The 27,926-nt window shown below is 37.3% G+C and overlaps 2 protein-coding genes across 4 annotated transcripts; one reads left to right on the top strand and one right to left on the bottom strand.

Annotated features, from left to right (window-relative positions):
- LOC145988506 (voltage-gated hydrogen channel 1-like) lies at window positions 1-18,422 on the bottom strand. Of its 3 annotated transcripts, none has more exons than XM_083123376.1 (5): window positions 18,299-18,422; window positions 11,547-11,718; window positions 8,088-8,409; window positions 3,909-4,098; window positions 1-1,444 (listed from the first exon to the last, which is right to left on the bottom strand). In XM_083123376.1, exons 2-5 carry the CDS (start codon window positions 11,703-11,705, stop codon window positions 1,399-1,401), a joined length of 717 nt encoding a protein of 238 aa, XP_082979502.1. In that variant the 5' UTR covers window positions 11,706-11,718; window positions 18,299-18,422; the 3' UTR covers window positions 1-1,398. The 3 variants fall into 3 exon arrangements, with proteins under 3 accessions (XP_082979502.1, XP_082979500.1, XP_082979499.1); XM_083123374.1 differs by lacking the exon at window positions 18,299-18,422 and adding an exon at window positions 18,093-18,236 and having other exon boundaries at window positions 11,547-11,730; XM_083123373.1 differs by lacking the exon at window positions 18,299-18,422 and adding an exon at window positions 18,093-18,236.
- Window positions 18,213-26,482, top strand: LOC145988507 (PRKR-interacting protein 1 homolog). Its single transcript, XM_083123377.1, has 3 exons — window positions 18,213-18,548; window positions 23,426-23,605; window positions 25,876-26,482. The coding sequence occupies exons 1-3, from the start codon at window positions 18,453-18,455 to the stop codon at window positions 26,101-26,103; spliced, it is 504 nt and encodes a 167-aa protein (XP_082979503.1). The 5' UTR covers window positions 18,213-18,452; the 3' UTR covers window positions 26,104-26,482.
- Window positions 26,483-27,926: the final 1,444 nt, after the last annotated feature.

Here is a 27,926-nt window from a genome sequence, read left to right as displayed (position 1 = left end):
ACGCTTATGGGAGTATTATTTTAATTGTTCTCTTGGGAATATCAAACTTCCAGTGAGATAGAAAAACACATGAATGAAAAGAGGACAGGTTGAAGATTGCTGTGGTGGAAAAAGTCAAAACTTCCATTCGATTAGCAGTAACTTGAAGTTGTTCCTCCATAAGGAATACGTGGGATTCTGTAAATATTTATTCATCATATTTTTTAAAGATTGGAACACCGTGGAAACAGAGGAGTGGTGGAAGACCAGGAAAAATTGAGAGGCTTGACTTCTATGCCAGCACAGCCAGAGGCAGGAAACTGCGAAGGATGATGATGAATAATCAACTTAAAAAAACTTTCCCCTTTGCAGCATGGGGAGAAATTCATACTCTCTTGTACAAGTTTTTTTCTTTCAGTAGCATTGCTCATTCTGACGATATTAAAAAAATGTACACCTGGTGTGAAATTGTCACTCTTTGCCTTAATCTAAACTTTGCATACATATTTGGCTGTCTAACTCTGATTTCTCAATCAGAAGCTGCAAGTGATGATTAAAAAATAAGTAGTTTCACAGAATCCATATTGTGGAACATTACGTATGAGGGTTTTTTATGGAACTTTGCAATTGGGGCATCTCCGATGAAATATTGGTAACATCCTTGCTTTCTAATCAAGGAATGTCAAGCCTGGACACATAGTTATTTGGATCCATTTTAAACTGTAAATCCAGTCCCATTAGCCTATTTGTGCATAAAATGGACTGAAAACAAAAACTCAACAACAACATTTGCAATCATATATTGGATTAGTAAATATCAGTAAACTTTATATTCGCAAGAATTTTATACCACTCCAACATTAATACCTTTCTGTGGCTCCTTCAGGATATCTTGCGCAAAGCAATGGAACAAGATAATGAAATTCAGTTCTAATCTCTAACTATTACTTTTGGCACATCTTTCTGACAACAAAAGTTGCAATATTTTAACAAATGGCACTGCCACATTACATATGTGCACCATAAAAAATTCAACCCAATTCCACATTATTCAAAAACTAAAAACCGACCGTAAAAAATACATAACATCAACATTATCATGCCAGTTTCTTCCTTCACAAATATAAACTGGCCATTCCCATCCCTACGCCAATGCATAAGCATCTGAGCAAATACAGAAAAGCTACACAAATAACAATGTAACTGGTCTAATCTTGAATGCAAATGCAACAATATGACTTCATTATAAATTAGCCATATCAAAAGTAACTGATTCAATGTACATTAAGTGTAAGATTGGAAATATATATACATATATCTTATGTCTCACATGATTAATGCATCTTGCAAGTATGTTAAGTAGAAATACATAAGTTAGAAGATCTTCACTGGGAAATGTACTGAAATGTCATCTTTGTACTATGTCTTATCACCTGTGTGGTTGACTTCAGCTATTACGTCGACTCTGAAATATGAAACAAAGAGGATAAACACTCATATCATAAAGAACATATCAAAGTAAATTTTTAACACTATACTGCCTTGTGCTCTACATTATATTGTTGATATATGCAGCACAGAATTTTCTTTAAAAGTTTCACATGGTTGTTTTTTGGATCATGTGGGAATGAAGCAATCATGTCCGAAGATTAAAGTCATTCCTGGACACTGATTCATATTCAAATGTGTTCACAACAGTCTTATGAAAAAAGTAACTGAATTATGGTTAACTTGCTCAGAAAATAAGTCAGTTACAGTTATTCTTTTCGAAAAGGAAGTGCGTTACAAAGGTAGGAATGGTACTCATTGTTACTCTATTGGTTTGGCCAATACCTGAATGCAATTATCTCTGTCCGTGGTACTGCAACTATATTATGTGCCTTTGAAACACTGATTATGTTCCAGTATCGCCAGGAGGGTGCTGATGATTTTGATTGGGATGATTGTGATTCATAGGAACGTTTGCAGTTGCTTTTAGCTTGTGGAGATGCGTTATAAGCGAGTAATTAGTGATTTTATGTGGTATGACTTATGACATCAGCAACCCACCTATGGCACCTTATCATACAGGTACAGCTGTCGCACTCTTATCATAGAGGTGCAATAACAGAGCAGGAACTGCATATTTACAAGGAATGTATACATGGACGTCCGCAGGATTTTTTCCAGGGAGGGGCAAGGAAGGTATATTTTTCCAGGGGGGGCCAACATGGCATATTTTCCGCAATAATAGTGTTCATCCCTCAAAAAAACATTGCTTAATTGAATTCATCATGTTCGTGCAATAATTAACACACATTATTGTGGCTGAAATTAAATTATATGTGTGAAATATGTAATTTTTGGTTGACTTTCGTTTTCCAGGGGGGGGCCACAGCCCCCCTTGCCCCCTTCCGGACGCCCATGAATGTATATGTATAAATAATTTTACCCTCTAGTTAGGTTAGGAGTGATAGGTTCGACGGTGATAGTAATTACGTTATTCTTCAATATCCCACATGTTCGTGTGCATACATAACGAAAATTGCTATTAAACATACGGGGAATGTGATCTGGAATGCAAGGAATTGAACATGCCATGGTCACATTTTGGGGCTAAATACGTATCTCAGTTATTTTTTGTTTCCGCGTGTTGAAATAACTTTAACCACCGTAAAACATCAAAATCTACAGATTGAGACAATTTCACACAGGTAAAACTGGGGAGGCAAAAAATCAGGTAGTTGACTCGGTAGCTCACTTGGTTGAGCAAGACACCCAGGTTTGAGTCCTGGCTGAGCCTGCATTTTTCAGGGTATCTACAATTTTGTAAATACAAAATCCCCGAGTCTTCCAGGCCAAAAGCCAAAATTTTCCAGATGAAGTCATAAGTGCAATTCATGTAAAGTCATAAGTGCAATTCATGTAATGTGTAAGAAAGTCACTCTATTTCAACTAAACACCGTACTTAGAATCTCACTTAACCATTTTTTTTTAAAAAAAATATTCACTTCATATGTTAAAAGATAATAATGGGGGGAAGGAAAACTGAACACAAACTGACTATTGGATCAGGAGTGAGCTTTCATATATTGACTAATCGTTAGAAAAGATTTTTGTGTAAAAAACCATAGCAAGTAGGTCATAAATAATATAACATTTTTGGGGGGTTGATATCCTACAGCATCAATCCTTTGACAAGGTGGAGCCTGGGCAACCGCAACATAATCCTCCCTGGCAACCTATATACAAAAATAGATCTTGACGTGGCCACCAGACGAAGTGGAGTCTGGGCCACTGATAATCCTCACTGGCAACTTCATGTACATAGAGGTCCTTGTGACCGACAGATGAGATGGAGCCTAGGCCACCGAGAAAAATCCTCCAGGGCAACCATTTATAGACACCATATGATTTAACAGACTAGACGCTACCCTGAAGACGGAGGCAGATTCAGCCTCCGAAACGTTGGTATTTTAAAATTTACACAGTGGTTAAAAGTCCAAAAAGTAAGAATGAATAAATCACCACTGATCAGCTACAAAGAACAACATTAGTAAAATTTAGTAACATATGTGTTACTCCTAATATTTACCGAACACAAACCACCATGAATGTGGTAAATTCCTAGTCACTTTCTGTAGCAGATTTCTACATGAAAACAGTTCAAAACATGTACTACCTGTACTACTGTAACTACCAGTAATATTTAGTATATAAAACTGAAGTATAGTTTGCCAAAACATTTAAAAATTTATTGCTTCTTTTGTTTATCTGTTCAAAATCCTGTTTTTAGTGCATTACAACAAAGAATGTTGATTTTTCTCCCCCCAGAAACACAGTCAATTTCCCTGATATTTCCAGGTTTTCCAGACTGACAGACTCCCTGATTTTTTTTAGTACATCTCCTGTGTGTGCTAAATTAAAACGACATGACTATCCTCACCTACCTGTTTGATTGTGGGAGGTGTTCGTAATCAATCCCTTTCTGGTGCAGATACGTCCGCAGCGCATCCAGCTCTTTTTGCTGAGTCATGCACAACTGACGAGACCTCGACAGCTCCGATTCCAATGCAAGACGAGCCTGCCTTTCATGATCCAAACGGCGCTCTGCTTGTTTCTTCACGGACAACACAATACCTGCGGAGAAAACAATTTTTGCAAAACTTGATACGTTTCTTCATAAATGTACAATTCAACATGATATTTGTGCTTATGTCTTGTTAAAAGAAAAGAGGGGGTATTTAGATACATGCATATTTTGATGACAACGGAAATGCAAAATATGCAATTACACACAGTAAATATTAATATTTTTTGGGTTTTGTAATGTGTGAGGCACGTTTTGCTACCACTTCTTGTCACAAAATGATTCGAAACCATGTACAAAATGAATAATAGATTCTTAAACACAAAATATATACGAACAAGTGTTCTCGGGTTACCAACCAGGTTAAATTGGAGTTGGCTTTGTAAAGTTTGCGACTATTTTTTACTCGCAAAACCTTACATGCAACTAAATTGAACGTCTTCCTCTACTAAACACAAGACGTACACTTTACGGCCGTCAGATGTCAACCCAGTCTGACAGCTCTTTGCTGCCACCTAGTGGCGTGATTATGTATTAAGTCTGCTTGGAGTGAGACGAGCAGTCTGTTGTTGCCCAAGACCTTCAAAATGGTAAGTAAATAATATCAGTAAGTTATTCAAGCTCTGATGAGGTAAATTCTTCTCCGATTGCCATCTGAAATGCTCATGTGTAGGTAGCCTTTCCCTTCCTATACTATGAAAGTGGCAACCAAATGTTGAACTTTCTCTCTCAAAGGGAAGGGCAAGCTGTGCTTTCTGCAGCATCCTTCTGAGTGGGTGGAAGTACGTATTCACGTGATAGATGGCAACAGGGGTAACAAAAATGCAATGCATCTGAATTTTCAAATTCAGTTCAAATATACGAGGGCCATGGCCGTAGGCAGGAAATTTTTTTTTTGGGGGGGTTTAATTCATAATTATTCCCAGGGCATCGCCAGAAATTTGAATAATAGAAATAATAACAATAATTGTACAATAATAATTAAAATTTCATAATAATAAAACAATTTTATTCCATAATAATAATAATAACATTAATAATATAATTATTATTATTATTATTATTATTATATTATTGTTATATCCTTGACGGGGCTTACTCAATCCAGCAGATGAGTGAATATCCAGCATAAGTTTCTTTTTTTTTTTTTTTTTTTTTTTTTACGTTTCATACGGTGTGTACTGTAATGCACAATTATTTTACTTCGTCATTAAACTTTAGATACCTTCAAGAAAAGACTTTAAAAGTTAGATGGAAATTTTAGTCACAAAGTTTTTGTTGTTTGACTTTAAAATTAATTTTTTGGAATTTTGAAAAGTGTGGAACCAGTTATTCTCTTTAAAAGCTTAACCTGGTGCATGGATTGTAACCTCAATAGCGGACGTAATGTGCTACGAATCTGGAGGTACTAGGCTTGAACTTCTATCAAGGGGGATTTATTTTCGACTTTATCGGACGGGGAATTTAAAAGCTGGAAAGGGAATTTTGGGACAATCATAAGGGAATCTTCAGTCTATATTCCTTGTGACGCAGGAACAACACTGGAAAGATGACAGCAGAAGTGATAATGGAGGGGCTGCGGGTGGGCTGCGATTCCAAGAATAAATCCTGTTTCACTCAACTTTCAGAATTCCAAATGCATGAAAATTCTAGCTCGATCGTTTCAACATTGTCTCCTTGTATTTTTGTGATGCTTTGAAAGAAAAATTGAAAATTTGTTACAGATTTTGGTTTCTGAACATCCATTAATGCAACATGTCAGAAGTTTCGGGGGGGGGGGTTGAACCCTAGAAACCCCCCCCCTCTAAATACAGCCATGACGAGGGCCATCCGGAAAGTAGTACCCCTTAGTGCCGTGTGGAGTGCTGGTGACGTGAGTAGCCGCCGCTCAAGGTCAAACGACTTCAGTTGACTGTCTGCTCAGTGTGTGCAAAGTTTCTTAGCGTTGTCATTGTAGTTATTGTTTCTGTGAGTGTTTAAAATAGGCTGTGATCAGAGTTCTCAACGCCAGGAATGTGCGACCATGTGATATTCACCGTCAATTGAAGTAGGTTTATGGAGACAATGTTATTGATGAGTCATCTGTTCGGCGCTGGTGTCAGGGAGGGAGAATGTCCATGATGACGAACGTTCTGGGTGCCAATCTCTCACTACGAACGAACTGCTGAGTGCAGTTGACGAATTCATCAAGAACGATCGGCACTGGATGAAATCAGTGAACAGTTCCCTGATGTTTCACGAACAATTCAACCATCCACCCTACATCCCGAACCTGGTCACTTCTGATTCTCTCCTCTTTCATCTCCTCGCAAAACTAAGGAGGAAGGACATTTCATAGTGATGAGGAACTGAAAGAAGGGGTGACTACTTTTCTGAATGGACTGGGGCAGAGGAATATGAAGCTGGGTTACAAAAACTCGTCACACATTATGACAAATGCTTAAATGTACATGGTGACTATGTAGAGAAGTAGTTTAAAGTTTGTTGTTAAAAATTACAAAGTTTTGTCACAAAAAAAATAATATAACATGCATATACTTACACACACATTTTTTAAAAAATATTTTCAGTTTGCTTGTGGAAATTTCCATTGCGTTTAAAAAAAAACGAGTATAGTGTGTGTTTTCTGTATCATTAAATCAGAATAATAAACATGTCATTAAAATCTTTTGCAATGTTGCTAGTCAAATTTTAAAATCTGCTTGGCCAAATCCTATATTAGGATGTATAGTATAGTTATTCATGGTGTTATCGGTGTAGCCTTCTTTAGGAATGCCACTCCTCCACAAGATTTAATTACTTTTAATTCAATCTTGTATTAATTAATAAATTAAATGTTTGAGATCATACGAGGGAAAGTCCGAAAATAAGTCCCCCCCCCCAGTTTGACCAGGGAAATCGTACGGCAATGGGGGAAACCAGGCCGTGCTGGAACACTACAGACACCCATACACCAGTGGGTGAATTACAACCACAATCCAACAGATGGCGTGAGCGTAGTGCGTGCAAACGAGGGGAGGTGCCTCTCAGTCGTGGCCAGGTAGATATGGAGCATCTCATGCAGTTTGGAACATCTCATGCATTATCACCGGGAAGGAAATGAGTTTCTCTTTCGGATTGTGACGGGGGATGAAACGTGGGTCCACCATAGCACACCCAAATCGAATCGAAGGCCGCATCAATGGAGTGGAAACATCCGTCATCTCCTGTCCGGAAGAAGTTCAAGACAACTCCCTCGGCAGGTAAGGTGCTTCTCACAGTTTTGGGACCCCCATGGTGTTTTGTTGCTGGACTTCTTCGAACAAGGAACCATCAATGCTGCACGTTACTGTCACACCCTGTCCAAATTGAAGCACGCTATTCGGCGTAGGCAGCCTGGCCTTCTCACATCTGCTGTTGTTGGATGACAATGCGAAACCACACTCGGCGAGGGCTGCGCAACACCATCTTGCAACCCTTGGTTGGGAGCGCCTTACCCATCTGCCGTACAGTCCCGATCTCGCGCCGAGTGACTTCCATCTGTTTCCGGCTTTGAAGAAGGCTCTCAGAGGAAGGTGCTTTGGAAGCAATGCTGAGGTGACACATTTCGTGCAACACTTCTTCCGTATAGAGGACACTCATTTTTTCCAAGAGGTTTTTTTGAAGCTTATCAAGCGGTATGACAAATGTCTGAATGTCCAGGGTTCCTATGTGGAAAAATAAAGTAAGTATGCTATTCCTTTTCTCATTTACGTTTTTTGCTTTTCCTTTCCATCTCTGTCCACAGTCGCCAGGGGAAACTTATTTTCGGACTCTCCCTCGTATTTCAAAATGTGTAACTTTATGTTAGTTGGATTCACAGCTCTCTTAGATGACATTTAAAGAAAAAAAAAAAGAAGAAAGGTTGACTCCTGAGAAAAAAGAGCTGGTACGTGAATTATTTTAAGTCTTTTCTACCCCTGGTTGGCAAAGTCTTCCAGAGGATGACAAACCACCCAGTGGCGGGAACTGTACTAGGGTACAACTGAGATATAACAGAAAGAAAGTTCCTCAATCCTACCATTTAGAACTCGAACCACTCTCCACAACCGGAGAATAATAATTAGCCCAACTCCACTCATTGCATCATGGGAACTTCGGAAGGCGATATCAAGCGAGAACGACACTATAACCACCACTGCGTCAAATATCTCCAACTTGTGTTGAAAGAATTCCAGTCTGAAGGCATATAACTTGAACATGATTTCAACAATGAAGAGGGAGAGGATTCCGATGCTGCAATAATGCACTATCTGTTGGCCTACATGTTCATGTTCCAGGTCTATCAGCAACTCAATAATCACCAGCAGGCAATCAATGATAACGAGTGTAATGACAGCTATCTGAAACAAAAAGAAATAATATATTGTTTATGAAGATTCAGTTATACAAAAAAAATATCAATGAATATTTCCTATCTTCAAATTTATAATATTCTACATATGTTGCATTTCTATCTAAGTATTTATTTCTTTATTAAGGAACTAACAGTCCACTGCCCAAGTACAGCAAAACCAAGCTTTAAAACTGATTATTTACAATGAATATTATAATTATAAACAGATTTAAATATTCACAAACTGATAAACAATAGAGACTGAAAGTTAATAATAACATTAGACATTAACAATTATAATACACATAACAATAAAGATATGATAATACAATGAAATTCCAAGAAATTAGTGAATAATAATATGCAAAAGTAAACATGTTTCAATTACTCCAAGCTAAGAGTATTAAAAAAATAGACACTAACACACATGCATCTCAGCAGCTATAAAATTTATTGAAATATGTTTCTTCTATCATTATTATTATTATTAACTCACCAAGTACTCAAGAAAGTTAGTGAAGTCCAGTGTGGGTATCTTTTGTCAGTCAACAGATGTGAAAACCAACCTTGATCTCTCACCAAGTGTTTTGCAGCCTCTGAGGCATTATTAAAACATTTGCCTCGGCACATTTTTTATTATTTTTATTTTAAATCATCGAAATCTTGAACACAAATTTTTGAATGAAACCCCAATCCTGCTAATCAAAGCATGCACTGAACCTTCTGCTATGGCATCCACATCTTGACTCGAGTCAATAGCCATTCTCAAGCCATTTTAGTGCATGGATGATTACTGGTAATGTGCTCATACCAGTGGCCTCAAAACTGACACGATAAATCTGGGAGACATTTCCTAATGATTGAACTTTGGAGATAGAAAAGGCAACAATGAAAGACATTCTGCAGGTCGCTAGCTGATAGAAGGTGGGGACGAGAACATCGCCATCTGCATCAGCTGACTTGGTGGCAGCATCAGCTACTTCGTTCCTCTTTACGTCCACGTGACTAGGGACCCAACAGAAGCAAACAACAGCACTGGCAGATAATGACATGAGCCGTCCGAAGATGCACTACACTACCAGATGCCGGGAATTAGGAGATTCCAGTCTTCAACATGCTGGTTGAATCAGTGCAGACAAGGACTTTCTTCGGAGCATTGACGTCTGCAAAGTCCGGTCCCTTTAAGATGGCATACAACTCTGCCGTATAGATTGAACAGGCAGGATGTAACGAGTAACTGGAGCTTTGAGAGTCTATGACAAAGGCGCAACCAAGTGATTCGACTGACTTGGACCCATCCGTATAAAACATGATGCTATGGTGTTATCACTAAACCATTGAGGAGGACTGTGAATATTTGTTGATTGATTGATTTTGTTTATTTTACTTTGCTTTTTCTGCCACTTTTGGCTAATCGCAAAGATGAGGATGAGTGATGATACAATGAAATTGATGAAGAGACACTCACAAACACCCATGACTAGGCTGGGATTCGAACCCGAGATCCATCGCATCAGAGCATGCTGTGCTAACCACTCTGCCACACAGGCTGGCGTGTCTATGAGTTGATTATACAGATACACTGAACTACAATATTCGATGGACAAAAGAACAAACATACCTGTCCTGTCAGGACCCAAGCACAGAATCTCTGGAGGCAAGTTTGCATGAACTCTGAATACACTATACATGCAAGATATTCATATACATGCAAAAAGCAGAATAACACTAGGTCAAATTTAAAAATAATTAATTAATAAATTAGCATCAGTGTATGTAATAGTTCCAAATAGTTAATGATTTTTGCAAGTTTTATAGGATCCTTAGGAAGTATAACACCATTAAGCCTTGTTTCCATGATATGAAAAACTTAATATGCTGACCAAGGCAGTAATTTATTTTATATTAAAACATAAACTAAACGTAACGTTTCAACCTTCTAACAAGGTCTTCTTCAGACTGCACCAAGTACAAATATAACAAGGTACAAAACAGGAAGATATATATACACAAAAATTACTCCCCTCCAGACTATTAGAAAGTTGTTCTAGCAGGTGGCTTTCCCCTGTCAACTGTACTTTCATCTAAAAGGCTAAACATGTTTACTTCCATTTAGAATGTGGTTGGACTCTTTATCTCACGCTCTTTTTCCTTCATTCTTCTTCCTTCTTCTCTCCTGTCCTTTACACTCTTTCTAACACCTTCTTCCATTCTTTGTTTAACGTCAGTCTCCGATTCCAGTTCATTTTGTCATAGAGAAGAAATGTGAAGAAGACACATTCAACTGGAATGGGGGACTGAAGTTAAACAAAGAATGGAAGAAGGTGTTAGAAAGATTGGAAGGACAAGAGAGAAAGAGGACGGTAGAAGGAGAGAAGAATGAAGGAAAAAGAGCGTGAGATAAAGAGTCCAAACACATTCTAGATGGAAGTAAATATGTTTAGCCTTTTAGGTGAAAGTACAGTTGACAAGGGAAAGCCACCTGCTAGAATGTTCCAGAAAAACTTTCTAATAGTCTGGAGGGGAGTAATGTTTGTGTATATATATCGTCCTGTTTTTGTACCTTGTTACATTTGTGCTTAGGAAGTATTGAAGCATACTCGAAAAGATTGTGTAAATAAATTGATTCTACAAGAATGTAATTAGTGTGGTTAATAGTTTTCGCAAAGTACTATCAGACAAAATCTATTGTAAAAGTAGTTTGCGAAGGCATCCACACTATCCAGTTCGCAGGCATTCCTTGTTTACTGTAGTCTTTGACACAGACTATTGCCGTATTTTCACAGAAAGCTTGAAGGGGTGTTGCACTTGAGACTGGGTACCACGTCATCAGCTGTTTCATAGTATTTGGGGATGTTACTTTAATGCTACAAGCCATAAACCTGACCTGAAAACCCCTTCACACCTCGTGCATGTTTAGTAGGCAGCAGCAGCAGTTTGCATCCAAGACAGCACTAAACGAATAGCTGCTCACAAACAAATATGGATATATGAGTATACGGAAATGACCATTCAGAAAACATGCAGTAAGTTATCACTAAGCTGATGAAGTATGTGAGTTTATACAGATAAAAACAGAACCATGTTAATTTTTGGAATGAAACAATCAGATCTTGGGCCTCACTGTTATTTCAACAGACTAACCTGAAATTTGTGATTGTGCAGTACCCTGTAGACTTTCTCTCGAAATGTCGGCACAGGCAAGAGGTTCTGGTCTGACTCTGAAGTAACCGTGCTGCTGGCATCATCCTTTATAATGACTTTCTCTAAGTCCTCACTCAGTCTCTTGTGTACATCCATCATGGATGAGATAAATCTAAATGAAAAACTATAAAAATCAATAATTTAATTCATAATATGCATAAATAAGCATTACAAACTAAATTGTCAATTACCATTTTACACATTTATAAACTGTACTTGAAATTTCAATAAATAAATACACAATATAACCTGATGAAACCTAACAAATAAATTAAACTTATTTTCTCATAACACCCGTAGCTAACCAAATAATGTATTTATGGAAAATATGGAATGCACAAAATCAAATTATCTTCCATTCGAGATATGGCCACTGTTTTAATTTTTCATCCAAGATTACAACATGAAATCCTGGTTAGGTTTGAAATTCAGGTTCATAGGTTGGCACCAATTAGTAAAATTCAGATTCACTGGTTGGCATCACCAATTAAACAACAGGTCCAGGGTAATGGTTCCGAATGTTTAATGATTGCTTTCAAAGTTTCACAGGAGTAAGGCGAAATATTGCATAATTGTGGAATGATTGTTAGAGTAATTTGGGACCTTGGTGAAACTAATTACCACTGTCTGGAGTTCTAAAAAGTCCTATTTATCAGGAAAAAAAAGATGTAAAAGTCACCTTAAGCTTCCCATTGAAAAGGCATTCCACAGTTTACTGCCATATATACCAGGGTTCGCCAAGGTGGGCCCAACCCGAAAAAAAACAAAACATTTTAAAACCCATTGGTATTTCAATGATTTCTGAAATGAAGGAATATCATAGAGGTGTATACTAATGAAGATAGTATTTTAGATTCTTAGAATGCGATCACGACTGTCATTATAACTCGAGATTAATTTTGCTATCTAAAATGCACAAAACTTCTAATATTAAAATGTAGTAGAACAAAATATCAGAGCTCAGTACACCAATACAAACGTTTAATCTTTATTAAGAAATTACATAGGCCTATATTAAGCTGTAGATTCTGCAGGTACTTTAGACAAAAGATTCCAATACGTATGTTGAACAGCAACGTATTTATGTTTGCTCAATATTGAATACATTCGTTACTGCAGTTTGTATACCAAATAGCATAGAATTACATGATTACTACATTATTACAAAAACTATTACGTTCTACGTAACAGCGTATTTCTTGAAATAAGAAAAACAAATTTACTATCAGGGAATACTATGTAAGCTATCTATTCTATTGCTATTTTATTATGCTTGTGACTGAAGATAATAGTACACATTTGCAACTGATCTCTTGATGCTTCTGACAAAAGTCGTAATGTATCTTATATCATAATGTATCATATATCATTATTGATGCAACATCTGCAACTATCTTAGTTGCAGTATATAGGCCGAATGTTGAGTGTAAAGATTTTAAATTATTTATTGATAGAATGCACAACCTCTTCCCCGGCCGGTTCAAATCCGGGAACTTTTCTAACGGTGGAAGCGGCCCCGGCGCCTACCCAGCGTCGAATAACATGGGTACCTGGGGGAAACCCTGGGGGGTAAAGGCGGTCAGGGGCGTGATGCTGATCACATCACCCCCACTCACGACCGGATCAAGAAAGTGTGGGGCGTTACCCCCACACCCCCTATACGCCTTCATGGCGTGGTGCTATGCACAGGGGAACTTTTTTAATGCACAACCTCTTAGAACATGTGTGTACATTTAATGCTAAGATTATTTTATGTGGAGATTTCAATATTGACTTTAGGTTAGAAGGTGTTATGTTAAATAATCTATTTTCCTCGTTCAATTTAGCTATAACTACAACTGAGATTACTAGGCCCAAACTCGGAGGTGGAAGTTGCCTTGATAACATAGTTACTGTTATGGATGGGTTAATTAAAAGCTCAATTGTTAAAACTGTTGTATCTGATCATTGGGCAGTTTTACTTAAATCTCAGGTTAATTTTCCTAAAGTCTCATCAAAAATTGATACCAAAAACTGCAAGTTAAGGGTGGGACTAATGAAAGAGGAAAATATTTTAAAATTTCACGATGAACTATCACTTGTTAACTGGAAAATTATGTATCATTCTGTAAATAATATAAATGGCAAAGTAAAATTTTTAATGTCTGAAATGTCTAATTCAGCTGAAAGGGCATTTCCTCTAAAGTATGTTGTAGGCAAACTTACTAAACCCAAACCTACAAGGGTTAGAAGTAAAGAAATTGACAAACTCAAAGGAGAATGTGAACGTTTTTATGACTATTATATTAGTACTGGTTCAAATGGCATGAAGAATCAGTATATAAATAGTAAGAAGAAATTATATAGATTAGTTAGGGAAACTAGGATTAAGGTTAATGATAGTTTTATAAACAACTCTAGTAATAAGTCAAAAGCAATGTGGGATATTGTAAAAAAAAGAGAGTAATTCCGTACATGTGACCAGAAAAGATTTTAATAACCAACTTAGCGCGTCTGAACTCAACAATTTTTTTTATTAATAAAGTTGAAGAAATCCTGAACAAAGTTTCATCTTGCCCAAGTAAAAATGATTCAAGTTTTTATTTAAATGGATTATTAAAACCTACAACTACTTTTAATTTTCATCTTGATGAAGTAAAAGACATTGAAAGAGCAGTCATTAAAATGAGTAGTAGTAGATGTGAGGATATTTATAACTTAAGCTCTATCATATTGAAATATGGAGTAAATTTTATAAAGGAACCTTTAACTTACGTTATAAATTCATGTATTATTGGATGTGTTTTCCCTGAAGATTTCAAGTTAGTAAAAGTGATACCCATATTTAAAAAGGGTAATAAGTCCTTTCCTGATAGTTACAGACCTATTTCGTTGGTTCCAGTCATATCAAAAGTTTTTGAGATTGTCCTAAATAATCAGATTGTTGATTATTTTGAACAAAATAAGTTATTTAGTAATTCTCAATTTGGTTATAGAACTGGGCTAGGTACTGTTAAGGCTGCTGTCTCATTCTTGAAAAATTGTATATTAGGGTTAGACAGTAAGAAATTTGTTAATGTGAAACTATATGATTTGTCCAAAGCATTCGATACTGTATCTCTCTCTCTTCTGCTAGAAAAGTTAACATTTTATGGTTTTGAGGATGGAGCGCTGTCACTTTTGCAATCATATTTAAGTGGGAGATCTCAGAGAGTAGTTTTTGAAGAAATGGAGTCAAACTTGTTACCTGTTACCTCAGGGAGTACCTCAAGGATCTATTCTGGGTCCTATTCTCTTTATTATTTACATAAATGATTTGCCATATAACATTTCAACACCCTTGGTCAGTAGTTACCTATTTGCTGATGATATCAATATCTGTTTGAACTCTGATTCTAATAATCTTTTAAGGTCCTCATTAAAATCTACTTCCGATATTGTACAGGAATGGTGTACAGCTAACTTGCTTTGTATAAACACTGATAAGATCCAAAACCTGGAACTTACATATAATAGTAATAATCATAATACAGGGCATGAAAAGAATTCTGTCACCTTTTTGGGATTCTTAATAGATCATCATTTGGAATGGAAGGATCATATCAGTAGAGTTGAATCCAGGGTTAGCAAAGGGGTTTATTTAATGCGTAGGTTAAGATTGTGTGTAAGCTTGAAGGTTCTAAAAACTGTTTATTATGCACAGATACACAGTCACTTAAGCTATGGTACCTTACTTTGGGGTCATCAGCCTTCAATAAAAAGGTTATTAAAATTGCAAAAAATATGTGTAAGATTAATGTGTGGTCTTCCAAGCCGTGGCCACTGTAAGTTAAGTTTTGTTAGACTAGGTATTATGACAGCTCCTGCTATCTTTGTATTCCAATGCCTACTCTATATAAAAGAGAACATTCACAGTTATGAGGAGTTAGGGTGTTCACATACCTATCAAACCAGAAATAGGGATTGTTTAGATGTAATTACAACAAAAAAAAAGGTAAAGTGTTCCCCTGTGCATAGCACCACGCCATGAAGGCGTATAGGGGGTGTGGGGGTAACGCCCCACACTTTCTTGATCCGGTCGTGAGTGGGGGTGATGTGATCAGCATCACGCCCCTGACCGCCTTTACCCCCCAGGGTTTCCCCCCAGGTACCCATGTTATTCGACGCTGGGTGGGCGCCGGGGCCGCTTTGAACCGGCCGGGGATCGAACCCGGGACCTTGAGCATGGTAGTCAGACGCGTTACCGACTGAGCCACCGCGGCCACGATGTAATTACAACAAGACACAAAAAACCTTCTACTACATGTCAGTTAAGTTTCACAATGCTCTCCCTCTGTCTTTAAGGCAACTGCCCTTTTTAGAATTCAAAAGAAAAGTACAAAAAATACTAACCGATAACTGTATATATAGAGTAGAAGAATTCTTTGAAATTAATTGTATTAGGTAAAATAGTTATGATTGTAAAAGAATAATGTTAACTACTAAATTTATGTAAGTGGTCTTATGTTTCTAAAATGCTTTTTGGATGGTTTTTTTTTTGTAAGATCTATAGATACTTTATATGTATATTTCTGACGATTGTAATACATGTGATGTTCTCACATGTTTCTACAATAAAAATTATTATTATTATTATTATTATTATTATTATAAATTCAAACATACAAACTTGCTATCCACAGAGGTAATCAGGAAATCGTAAGAGATTAAAGGATAAAAAAGAAACATTACTATGGTTTAGCAGTTTGTTGTGGTCTGCTTGTTGGTGTGACGGGTGGAGTAGTGCAGTGGGTAGGTTGAGCGGTTGAGTTATATTACACGTATTCACATTTTATTTATGAAAGCTCGACAAAACCAGAAAAAAAAACCAATTAAACGTCATTTTTTTTAAAAAAAAACTGTTTTTTTTTTAACCCTGATATATACTTGCTACTGGATGTTCACATGAGGCTCAAAAGGGTAGTATTCTTACCACCAGCACAAACATAATGAGATGCTGGAAGCATATCGGGAATTTCTTATAATGCTAGGACCGATCAACTTGTTCTGCCTAACCTAAACACAAAAACATTTGGTAGCAGCTCGTTATATCGGAGACACTTTTCTTCATTTTTACAGAAGAAACTACTTATGGAAATGAGTTTCTCCAATCTTTCCAACGTTCGTGGAGGTATTTTCTTTCATCGTGGAATATATTTGACTGGCAAATCATATATTTTTCAAGAGAAATATCCCACCGACGCATAATTGACATGCTTCCCGTACATGAACTGCATGCTCCGGACGTTCGATGAAATAACCCACTGTCAGTGTTTGAAACCCCTTTTTTTTATTTTATTTTTTTTTACTATGCTTGCCTAACCCAACCAAACCTAACCTAACCTTATGGAAATGGTTCGTGGGGCTATCCGTGAGGCTATCTGTCAACTAACGTGCATAATGGTTTGTGGAGCTATCCGTGAATGGTTCGTGGGGCTATCTGTGAATGGTTCATGGGGCTATCCATCAGCTACCCGTGCATAATGTATAATTTCCACCGGTGACAAACACGATAGTACGTTAAAAATTGTGTTTGTTTTCGTGTAAAAAGCATAATGGCACCTTGAATTATGTTCCGCAATACACAATTGGTAAGTACGAACCATGCGAAACACAAAATATCCGATTTAAATGTGTCTCCGATATAACGAACTGTTACCAAACATTTAGAGACCCGATTTGAATACAAAGAGCCCTAAACCTGACCAGCCTAGCCTAACTAGGAAAGCATTTAGGGACACACACGATATATGTGGGTAGGAAGCCATTAGTCATGCACCACTCCAATTTAGTTTGTTCATCTGAAGAAAAAAATCACATATCATTGAAAACTACACCCCACAGCAAATGGAGCCTTCGCTCCCCAAACATGTGACCTCGATGGCAGCAGCAGGCAGCAGTCTGTAACCCAGACAACAGTAAACAAATGGCTGGTGGCAAGAAAAGAATCATATTGGGAGTACATGGAAGGGGAAAAACATTCTAAAGCAAACAGGCAGTAAGTGATCGCTAAAACTCCGAAGTATGTGTTAAAAGACATCATTAGAAATCGAGCAATGTAAAACAGCCTGTGTACCATGATGAAATGGGAATTAAACAATCGAAACTTGACCAGTTCCAGTAAGAATTCATATAGTGATGCTCTTATTATTTACTTCCTCTTGGTCTTATGCTAGTGTAGTTACTTAAAAATATTTTTTTAAAAAGCAGCAATTTTTTTATTGACAGTTTTCCCACTGGTTGACATTGTTTTCAAGAACAAATTCGAAAAATTTCGTATTTTTCTGCTTGTGAACCAACCAATGAACAGTTAATTCGTTAATTTTTCGAACATAATAAACAGAGAGCATGTTTATAAATAGCTCCACACTTTGTACGCTACTCGACACTTGGACAATGTGTAAAGCCAATTACAAGACGTACCTTCAATACATTTCACATTACATTGTATTTGAATTCAATACTCACTTGTGGCCACTCAATGACTGTATATATTAAGTTACCTTGGACTGTAATATGTAGTGGCAACATAAACACGAAACACCTACAGCAACAAAAACAATATTTCTATCAAAACATTATATACAACGCCCCTTGGTTCACAATTGTCATCAAGTGTCTGTCAAGATCAGAATAATTTAGTATTTACATATATCGTTAAATTACATTCTTACAGTTATTGAATTCATAAAATAGAGTATTGTTTTGAAGAAATCTTCACTTTATTGTAAATCTCGGACACAGTGCACTTTGTAATGCCATTTCATATATTGCTAACAAAGCAAGTTTCTAAATTGACTACAGAAGTAAAAATGCAAATCGAGAAAGATGTCGGACGCGAAAAACGAAGATGAGAAACCTGTCATCGCAAAATCCGCAACGGATTTGCAACGTTTGAAACTTGAAAAGCTTATGAAAAATCCAGTAAGTACATATTTATACGTATTTACTATCAGAAAATAAAAGAAATTTAATAGATACATGAGTCAGAAAAGGTTGGATTTCAATTGATCAGTGACGGACCGCAAGCTTGACATTATTTGAAGTACAAGGGCAAAGTTTAATCGGCTCCCGAAATTTGTAACGAAAAGAATTTTCCACTCAATTGTAAAATAAGCTGGTCATGAGCCATGAAACGCATCTACACGTAGACAATGCAAGAGTAGAGTTTGCAGAAGTAGAATAAAAAAACCACAATTAAAATTTCGGTAACCACCAAACGTCTCTAATTCCCTTATTTTCGTATTTTTCGCATTGATACTTACATATTCTGCATTCGTAACGATTCTTCTATTTCGCGTTTAGTTTTTTGCATGCAAATAATCTCAATTTTCGAAATATCGAGTATTTTTATTTTGTTCGCTTTCGCTTGCGTTACACGCGATATGGCGGAGAAATATTGACTAGCGTAGTCCATGATCAGTGGTTATGCAGTGTTGCAACCTTCTTCATAGAAAAATACCTACTTTCGTGTTACTGATTTTGTATTTTATTCCAGGTTCGAAAACTCCATGAACCATGCACGGATAGACCCACGAACCATTCATAAATATTAGCCCCACGAACCATGCACGGCAAGGTTAGGTTAGGTTCTGTTAGGTTAGGAAACATAGTTAAATTTGTTTTTCAAAATTAATTTTTTTTTTTAGGGTTCCAAAACCCTACGAACCATTCATAAATAGCCCCACAAACCATTCACGGATAGCCCCACGAACCATTCATGGATAGCCCCATGAACCATTCATGGATAGCCCCATGAACCATTCATAAATAGCCCCACAAACCATTCATAAATAGCCCCACGAACCATTCATAAATAGCCCCACGAACCATTCATAAATGGCCCCACGAACATTGACGGGAAGCCCCACGAACCATTCATAAATAGCCCCACGAACCATTCATAAATAGCCCCACAAAACATTCATAAATAGCTCCACGAACCATTCATAAATAGCCTTAGAGATACTGGGCAAAGGGGGGGGGTTATAACCCCCATCAACCTCACATTGAGCACGCCACTGATCCTGTGCACATCATGTTGTCGCAAGTTCGTAATCAGAAATGATGAACAGTAACTCACTTTTATTTACGTTCTAGAACTGTTACACAGTTACAAAATCACACATTTGGAAACACTGACCGGTTGTGACGTCATGATACGCTCGCAAATATTTGGTTCGCGTAGTAGACGGACATCAAGGGAACAGCTTTCGTGCATCGGAGTGACATTAATGTCGAAAATTACATGATTTTTCGGCAAAAAAATTCAACGAGGTGAAAACAAACTTCCAAGACCTTCCTAAAGTATAAATAAACCCATTTTGGTATGTACTTTCTCCTGTAAAATTGAAGAAATACGTTTTGGGGATACGAAAATTTTACCGTAAAACGTATAGCCGGACCCTGTGGCTGAGTGGTTAGGACGATGCGCTGCGACGTAATGGTCCCGTGTTCGAATCCCGCTCGGGCATGGTTGTTTGTAAATGTCCATTCATCAATTTCATCATTTCATCACTCATCCCCACTCTTCGCAAATTAGCCAAGAGGCACAAACCGCGGAGTAAAATAAAACAAATCAATCAAGCAATTGAAAAGCGTATATGGTACCATTTGCCTCTTCAGCGTACCCAGGAAAAACAAATATCCTAAGTTGGAGACTGATAATGTGGAAAAGGATTTTTTTTTGTTTGTCGACAATAGTCTGCATAACTATTGTTGCTTATTTCAGTTTGTTGGTTTCAAAGCACAAGTGCCGCAATTTTCCGGAACTTTTTGAACGAGTCTGCATGCACACATTGTTTGGTGCAGAGCATCTGTGTAGTTAGGATGACGAATTTGTTAGTTCTCACGAGTTCTTGTGTATAATTGAAGAAATACAATGTCTTGCGTACCAAATACACGAAGGCTGAGAAGCTGCAACGCATAATGATGGAGGAATTGGAAAATTCTGAAGATTCCGATTCGATTCTCTCAAGTGATGATGGAGAAGGAGATGTTACAGAGGACCGGGAGCAAGTGGAAAGGAATATGGATGATGAGGAAATGCCATTAGACGAGGAAGAAACATTACTGGAAGAAGATGTAGTTACTGATGAAGCCAGATGGTATATCTCACGCAACGACGAAGAAATTTGGTGCTCCAAACCCGTATCTAACCCAATGGGGAGACTCAAAGCATGCAACGTCATCACAGAAAGGCAAGGTCCGACACGCTGGGCAGAAAGAAAATGTGAATCTCCTGCGTTGACATTTCTTCTCTTCTTTCGAGAACCACTTCTTCAGAAGATTTGCTCGTGGACCAATAAGGAAGGCCGTTTAGTGTATGTCGACCGGTGGAAGGAACTGACAACGGAAGAGTTGAAAAAATATATTTGACTAGTCATCCTCATGGGCGTATTCAAGTCAAAGAATGAAGATGTGAATGAAATGTATAGTAGAGTAGAAGGTCGTCCACTATATTCTCAAATAATGAGTCGTGATAGGTACAAAGTAATAACTCGAGTAATGCGTTTTGACAATGCTGAGAATAGAAGAAAGCATAGGTCTCCAGATAAGCTCGAACCTATAAGAGATGTGTTCGAGACTTGGACTGTTTACCTCCGAGAAGCGTACATTCCTGGTTGCAGCATGACTGTAGACGAACAACTGGTCACTTTTAGAGGGCGATGCCCTTTTAGACAGTGCATGCCGTCAAAACCTGGTAAATACAGAATCAAGCTGTGGCTGATTTGTGATTCTCAAACAGCTTATGTTTGGAAAGCTCAAATCTACAAGGGAAAGGAAGCTGGAGATAATAGGGAGAAAAATCAAGGAGAGAGAGTAGTGAAGGAAATCGAAGGCAGTGGAAGAAACATCACGTGCGATAATTTCTTCACCAGTGTATCTCTTGCAAGGGATCTACTTGCCAAGAAACTTACTCTGATTGGCACGATGCGAAAGAACAAAGGAGAGCTGCCGCCAGAGTTTACTGCCGCAAAACACCGAGTGTGTTGCTCCACTTTGTTTGGATTTCAAGATGATCTAATGATAGCATCATATTGCCCCAAGAAGAACAAGGTGGTGATTCTACTTTCTACATTGCATGAACATCCGAAAATCGACGCTTCCACAGCACAGCTAAAGCCTTATGTTATAATTACTTATAATAAAACAAAATTTGGTGTTGACAAATTGGACCAAATGGTGCGAAACTACAGTGTGAAACGAAAAACTTGGAGATAGCCAATGGTTATATTTCGTGACATGATCGACATAAGTGCACTAAATGCATTTGTTTAGTACCAAACAGTACATCCGGAAAAATTGGGAGCGAAAATGGGTAGACGTAAAAGGTTCTTGCAGCACGTGGGAAGGGAGCTCAGTGGCAAATTAGTAATGGACGAGCAAGCCAACGATGTTCAAATTAAGAGCAAGGTGTACAGAAGCAATCCAGAAGGAAGTGTCACATATGTCCATCAAAAATCGATTGGAAAACAAAAACAGTGTGCTTGAAATGTAAACGAAACGTTTGTACTCAGCATTCACGTGTCCTATGTAACACATGTTAATCGATGTTGTAAGTTATTTTTAACAAACAGTAAATAATAAAAACATGTAAATTCTTACAAATCATTGATGAAAACCGGACACCTGATAAAAATGTTCCAAATGTAAGAAAACTATTATACTCAAAACTCAAGGGTTTCTTTTTAACATGTGTTATTCAATGTTTAAAGTTATTTTGTTAAACATGTTACATATTAGAAACATGTAAATGGTTAAATGTCATTAATAAATAACCTGAAACATTATTTTCAGTCATTGATATAAATTAGAAAAAATTGAACGCCTGAAAAAAAAAATATTTCCCCTGGTCCAATAGACCGGATTCGACATTAACGTATAGTCATTGTAGCCGTCGTTATAGTGTTAAGGAAGGTTCAAATTTTGTGTGACAATGATTGCCTAAATACTACGATATAATTAGTCTTTCTGCTAGGAGAATTTGAAAAAATCATAAAACAATTGGAACCATTACCATGAGTATAAATGCTTGTAACATTTATTCAAGTCTTTACAGACCCTTGGGAGGGCACATCAGCTCCCTTGAGGTTCACAGACCGCAGGTTAAGAACTGGTGGTCTAGACCAAGAATAATGGGGATTAAGGCATGCTGAAAGAAATATCTATCAATACTGAAAATGTACTTACTTTTTTTGGTAACACTTTACTATACCGGAGACGGATTTCTTCAAATTTACAGGAGAAATTACTTACGCAAATCATTTTCTGTAGCGTTGTTGATGTTCAGTAATGCAGTTTTGATCCATTTTAATGTGAATGCATGTGGTTCTCTACGAAAATCTATTTCTGACGTGCTATTGCTGTTGCCGCCATTTCCTTTCTGCACGAGAGCACAATACGCGCTATTGCTGCTGCTACAACATGACGTGTCGAGGATGAGTCGTGAAGCTGTTGACGGGTGTGAAAGATGCCGTGGAATTTGTAATTCCGATGTTTTCCGTATATGCTAAATTGAACAAAAGGAGTGCTAATGGAACCTAACCTAACAGGCCTAACCTAACCTAGTAGGCATACCTCATCCCCGTGATGGTTTGTGGGGCTATCATATGTAAGAAATAGACATTATTTTCGTTAGAAATCCATTATTTCACCTAAAGAAATGTTCCGCAACGCAGAATAGTATGTTAGCAATGTAAAAAATTGCGAAATAAATCATTGATAGGTGTCTCCGGTATAGTAAAGTAGTACCCTTTTTTTTTTTTATTTAAACAAATTAACATTTCTTTTATTTCTAGGATAAAGCAATACCTCTACCAGAAAAACCAAAGGAAAAATCATTGCCTCACGCTCCAGATTTTGTACGAAATGTTATGGGATCTAGTGCTGGAGCTGGAAGTGGAGAGTTCCATGTTTACAGACATCTTCGCAGAAAGGAGTATGCGAGACAAAAGTTTATACAGGAAAAAGCAGAAAAGGTAAACATATTTTCAAAATTCACTTTAACTCTCATTTTGAGATAGCTGTGCAAAGCAGAATTGAAATGCACTCGTTTTAGGTCAAATTTCGTTTCTATATAATGCACGTAGGGTTATCATGTTTCTGTCTTTAGCTAACATGGGAGACACTGAATGGGTATCAGTATTGGAAAGTATTGGTTGAAATTTAGGGTCCATCCTGAAATCCTCCACCCTCAATTTCGGTATTGATTTTTTTTTAGGAAGATTGTGTGTTGTAAATTGTTAAAAACAAAATCCTGGAGCGCGGAAAAAAATATTTACGAGTCTACAGCCTTTCAAAGTGGAGATACAGCCGTTTACAGTTGCAAGGTGGAAGTCTACTTGCGGCCATGTTTTCGTAGCAGGCACCCACACCCTTACCAATGGATATATAACAGTCGCTTTTTCAGGCCTAAACCAAAAAAATTGCCCACAGATTCCGAGCTTTGAAATGTGGTAGAAATCGAGGGTGGAGGAGGATTTCCGGACAGAGCCGAAATTTATTTGCCAATAGCAAAAATGGCGTGCAACGCTTCTACGGAGAGTAATTATCCTGAAAAATATGCACAATTTGAAGTTTCCATGTATTTTGTACCAATATTGTGTCAAATCTGGATTTTATTGTTTACCTAGCATTGCGAGGATAATTGGGAAGTTGCTTGGAAATAAGTAGCAACTTCTGGTCTTGAAAACCAGAAAACAGTAGCGATGGGATTCTGTGTACTGACCACATGTCACCCAATGTAAAGCTGCTGGAGAAACCTTGGCCCTCCAAAGGCTGTTGCGCCATGAAATTTATGTATTTTAATATCTCATGTAATTCTTAATTATTTTCAAGCAAAAGTCTGGTAAATTGATGTTTGGGGAGTGGAATAGGTAACTGTTCAGATTGTTTTATGATTTCTCTTAGCACAAAGACTAATCGTAGAATTATGGAAATCATTGTCACACGAAATTTGAACCTTCCTTAAAGTAATGAGCACTATTTGGACTCGAAAAAAGTTATTTATGTTGAAATAAAACAACTTGAAAATTACCTTACGCACTTCTCATTCAAAAGCGACAGTAAATACCGTAGAAGCGTGGGAATGAATGTAGAAGTAAATCGGAAACTTAGTAGAATGCATTTAGGAACTTTATTTTAATGCTAAGGGAACCAAACCTAATCTGCCTAACCTAACCACGAAAGCATACTCTATGTGATCAAAAGTATCCGGACACACCGCGAAACCTTTTTTTTTCATAGAGGGCGACACAGTACTGCAATCTACCACTTGGAACACATAGTCAGCGAACTCAGAAGTCTGCAGACAGTGTGAGACAGCAGTATGGGATGGTCTGAGGAACTCACAGACTTTCAACGTGGTCAGTTGGTTGGTGCCACTTGTGTAGGAAGTCTGTGTGTGAGATTTCCACCCTCCTAAACATCCCTCTGTCCACTGTTTCCAATGTTATAGTGAAGGGATGTGTACAATTCAAAAGCGTGCAGGCCAGCCTCCCATGTTGACCTCCAGAGACCATGCAGGGCTTGTGGGGGAGTGGTTTGACGACAACAAGGTCCCACTAATGGAGTCCTGATTTGAAACCCATAGAACATCTCTGGGATGTTTTGGAATGCAGACTATGCTAGTCCACACCGATCCACATCAATACCTCTTCTCATTTTGGCGCTCTGCGAGGAATGGGCTGCCATTCCTCAGGAAACCTTCCGGCACCTGATTGAAAGTATGCCTGTGAGAGTGAACGATGTCATCAAGACTAAGGGTGGGCCCACACTGTATTGACTGCCAGTGTTCTCGATGGAGGGTTGCCCAAACTTGTACTTTATTTTCAGGTGGGTGTCCGGATACTTCTGATCACATAGAGTATATTGAACAAAACCTTAAGTAATCGTTAAAACTCCGCATTATGTGTTAACAGACATACATCAAAATCGAACCATGTAAAAATTGCATTCGTAGCATGATGAAATCTCAATAAAATAAAAGGAACTTGGGCCGTGGAATACTTAAACACACTAATATTAATATTTGAGCAGCTTTTAATTTATAAATTATCATGCATTGGTGTCATTATTGGTGAGATTCGGAAAGAGCATAATAATCGATATGGGTATCAGTTCCGAATGGAAGTCAAGAATATAAGGGAACCAGTTAACACGTTGAATCTCTGATATTTAAATTTTTTCTCAGTCTTTCCTTGTGACGGTTTGCAACATTCTTGTCCATCCTTTGAATCTATTTCCTTAGGAGCTCCTGGAAGAAGCCTATCATCAGAAAGTTGAAGAAAACAGGAAGGCAGCAGAGGAGCGAACAGCAAGGAAGAGAGCCAGACGGTTGAAGAAAAAACAGAAGATGAGAGCGAAGAAGCTAAAGACCAAAACAGAGACATCATCAAATCAAGAACAGAACCAGAAAGAAAACAGAAGTGAAAGTGAGAGTGAGGGATCCCAAAGTAGTGATGAGAGTGACAGATGAATCTAGACTAGGATGTCCTATCATAGGGCAGTGTTAAATAATAAAAGAGAAAAACATTCTTTCACCATTATGTCTGACTTACCTTCATGTATATATGTTTAAAACATCACACACACAATTAAAACTTTTCATTCGAAGCTTTCAACCTCATTTCAGAACCACCGGGTAAAAAGACATGTTGGTTGGTAGAGAAAGAAATACAAAGGATGCTGTATCCAAAATTAAGGTTTTAATTTTGTGTGCTGTGTTTTTTTTTAACGTATTTGTTACAAGCTAAGTCAGACATGTTGTGTTGTGTCTAACTGGAAAAAATGTTTAAAGAAATAAGGAACTCCTATGTACAAATTGCATTTTTTAATATAATATTGAAGGAATAATACTAATAGTTCCGACTCATTTTGCCAAATGATTTTCCCAGGTTTTCGAGGAATTTTGAAGTAAATTTCCAGTTCGCTTTGGAAGGTTTGACTTCATTATAACTCACATTGTATCTAAAGATATCTGTTTGGCGGTTATGCGGAGGTAGGTAATTAACTCTGACAAACTTACTTTTCATTTTTCCGCGTATGTTATGTTACGTTACTGTGTTGTTTGATAATATGTTCATCATAACAACTACTCAAAATTCTGTTATGTTCATAAACGATGATGCATCCAAGCACACATGCATATGCATTTCTCTTGTTTGTTTCAATGATTGATTTGCTTTACTCTTCTTTCCTGCCACATTTGTCTAATCGCAAGGATGAGAACTAGTGATAATATGATGAAATTGATGAAGGGACACAAAGAATACCCATGTCCAGGCTGCAATTCGAACCCAGGACTTCTGGCATCGTAGGAATTTCTCTTGTTTGAATAAAATGTTATTAGTCCTCACCTATAATAAGGTGCCAGTATGGAGTACCGTTGTTGACTACCTGATAAAAAAAAAAACACTGGTCATAACATTTTGTACCCTTCCTCTAACATAACATTTTGAACCTTTCAAAATGATTAGACTCCACGGAAGTGTAGCGCATAATTTTTGCAGACCTCACAAAAGATCAAAATGCACAAAAAGTATCAGTAAATAAAATTCATCAGAATAGCATCGGCTCTGATCAGCTGTAGTGATTAATGATATATGTAGCTGAAAAAATTCACTATAGTTAAAAAAAAAAAACTATCTACCTGGAATCCTTCTGAAATTGTCTCAACTAGAAATAGTGATCAATGCATTGAAGATGTTTTGAAAACATTTGACACATACAATGATAATCTTGAAAATCATGCTTTCATTGTTGAGGCTGAAGTTCCAGTTTGGAAGTGCACACTAATGAGAAAAGAAAAAAATCAACTGGAACAACAAACTAATATAATGCAAGAACTTGTTCCATGCAACAAGTAATTTTTGGCAAACTCTTGCTATTACCACTCGGAGATGTTCTTCGTCGATAAGAACTGGAGTAGGGCTAATGCTGAGGACTGTACACGGGAACTTAAGATATTACACCAGTGTAAGTGTGTTAACAAAACAGAGACTTTTACCATCATGAGAGAGCTGCTAATTTTGAATGACCAAAAATTTGAATACTGAATAAAATTCATTTTACGAGGGGAATTCAAAAATACTTGTTTGAACCAGTTTCCAAATTCAAGTACTTAGGAGTAATACTAACAAATGAAAATTATATTAAAGAAAAAATAAAAAGAAGGCTTAATTCAGGAAATGCATGTTATTTTTCTCTTCATAAACTTTTGTCTTCTCATTTAATATCTAAGAAACTAAAAGTTAAAATATACAAACCAGTAATTTTGCCTGCAATATTATATGGATGCGA

This window comes from Lepisma saccharinum, chromosome 6 (assembly GCF_977018435.1).
Source record: "Lepisma saccharinum chromosome 6, izLepSacc3.1, whole genome shotgun sequence".
Classification (NCBI taxonomy): domain Eukaryota; kingdom Metazoa; phylum Arthropoda; class Insecta; order Zygentoma; family Lepismatidae; genus Lepisma; species Lepisma saccharinum.
Note: the sequence above shows the minus strand (reverse complement) of the source record. Positions and strands in the feature narration are given on the sequence as shown.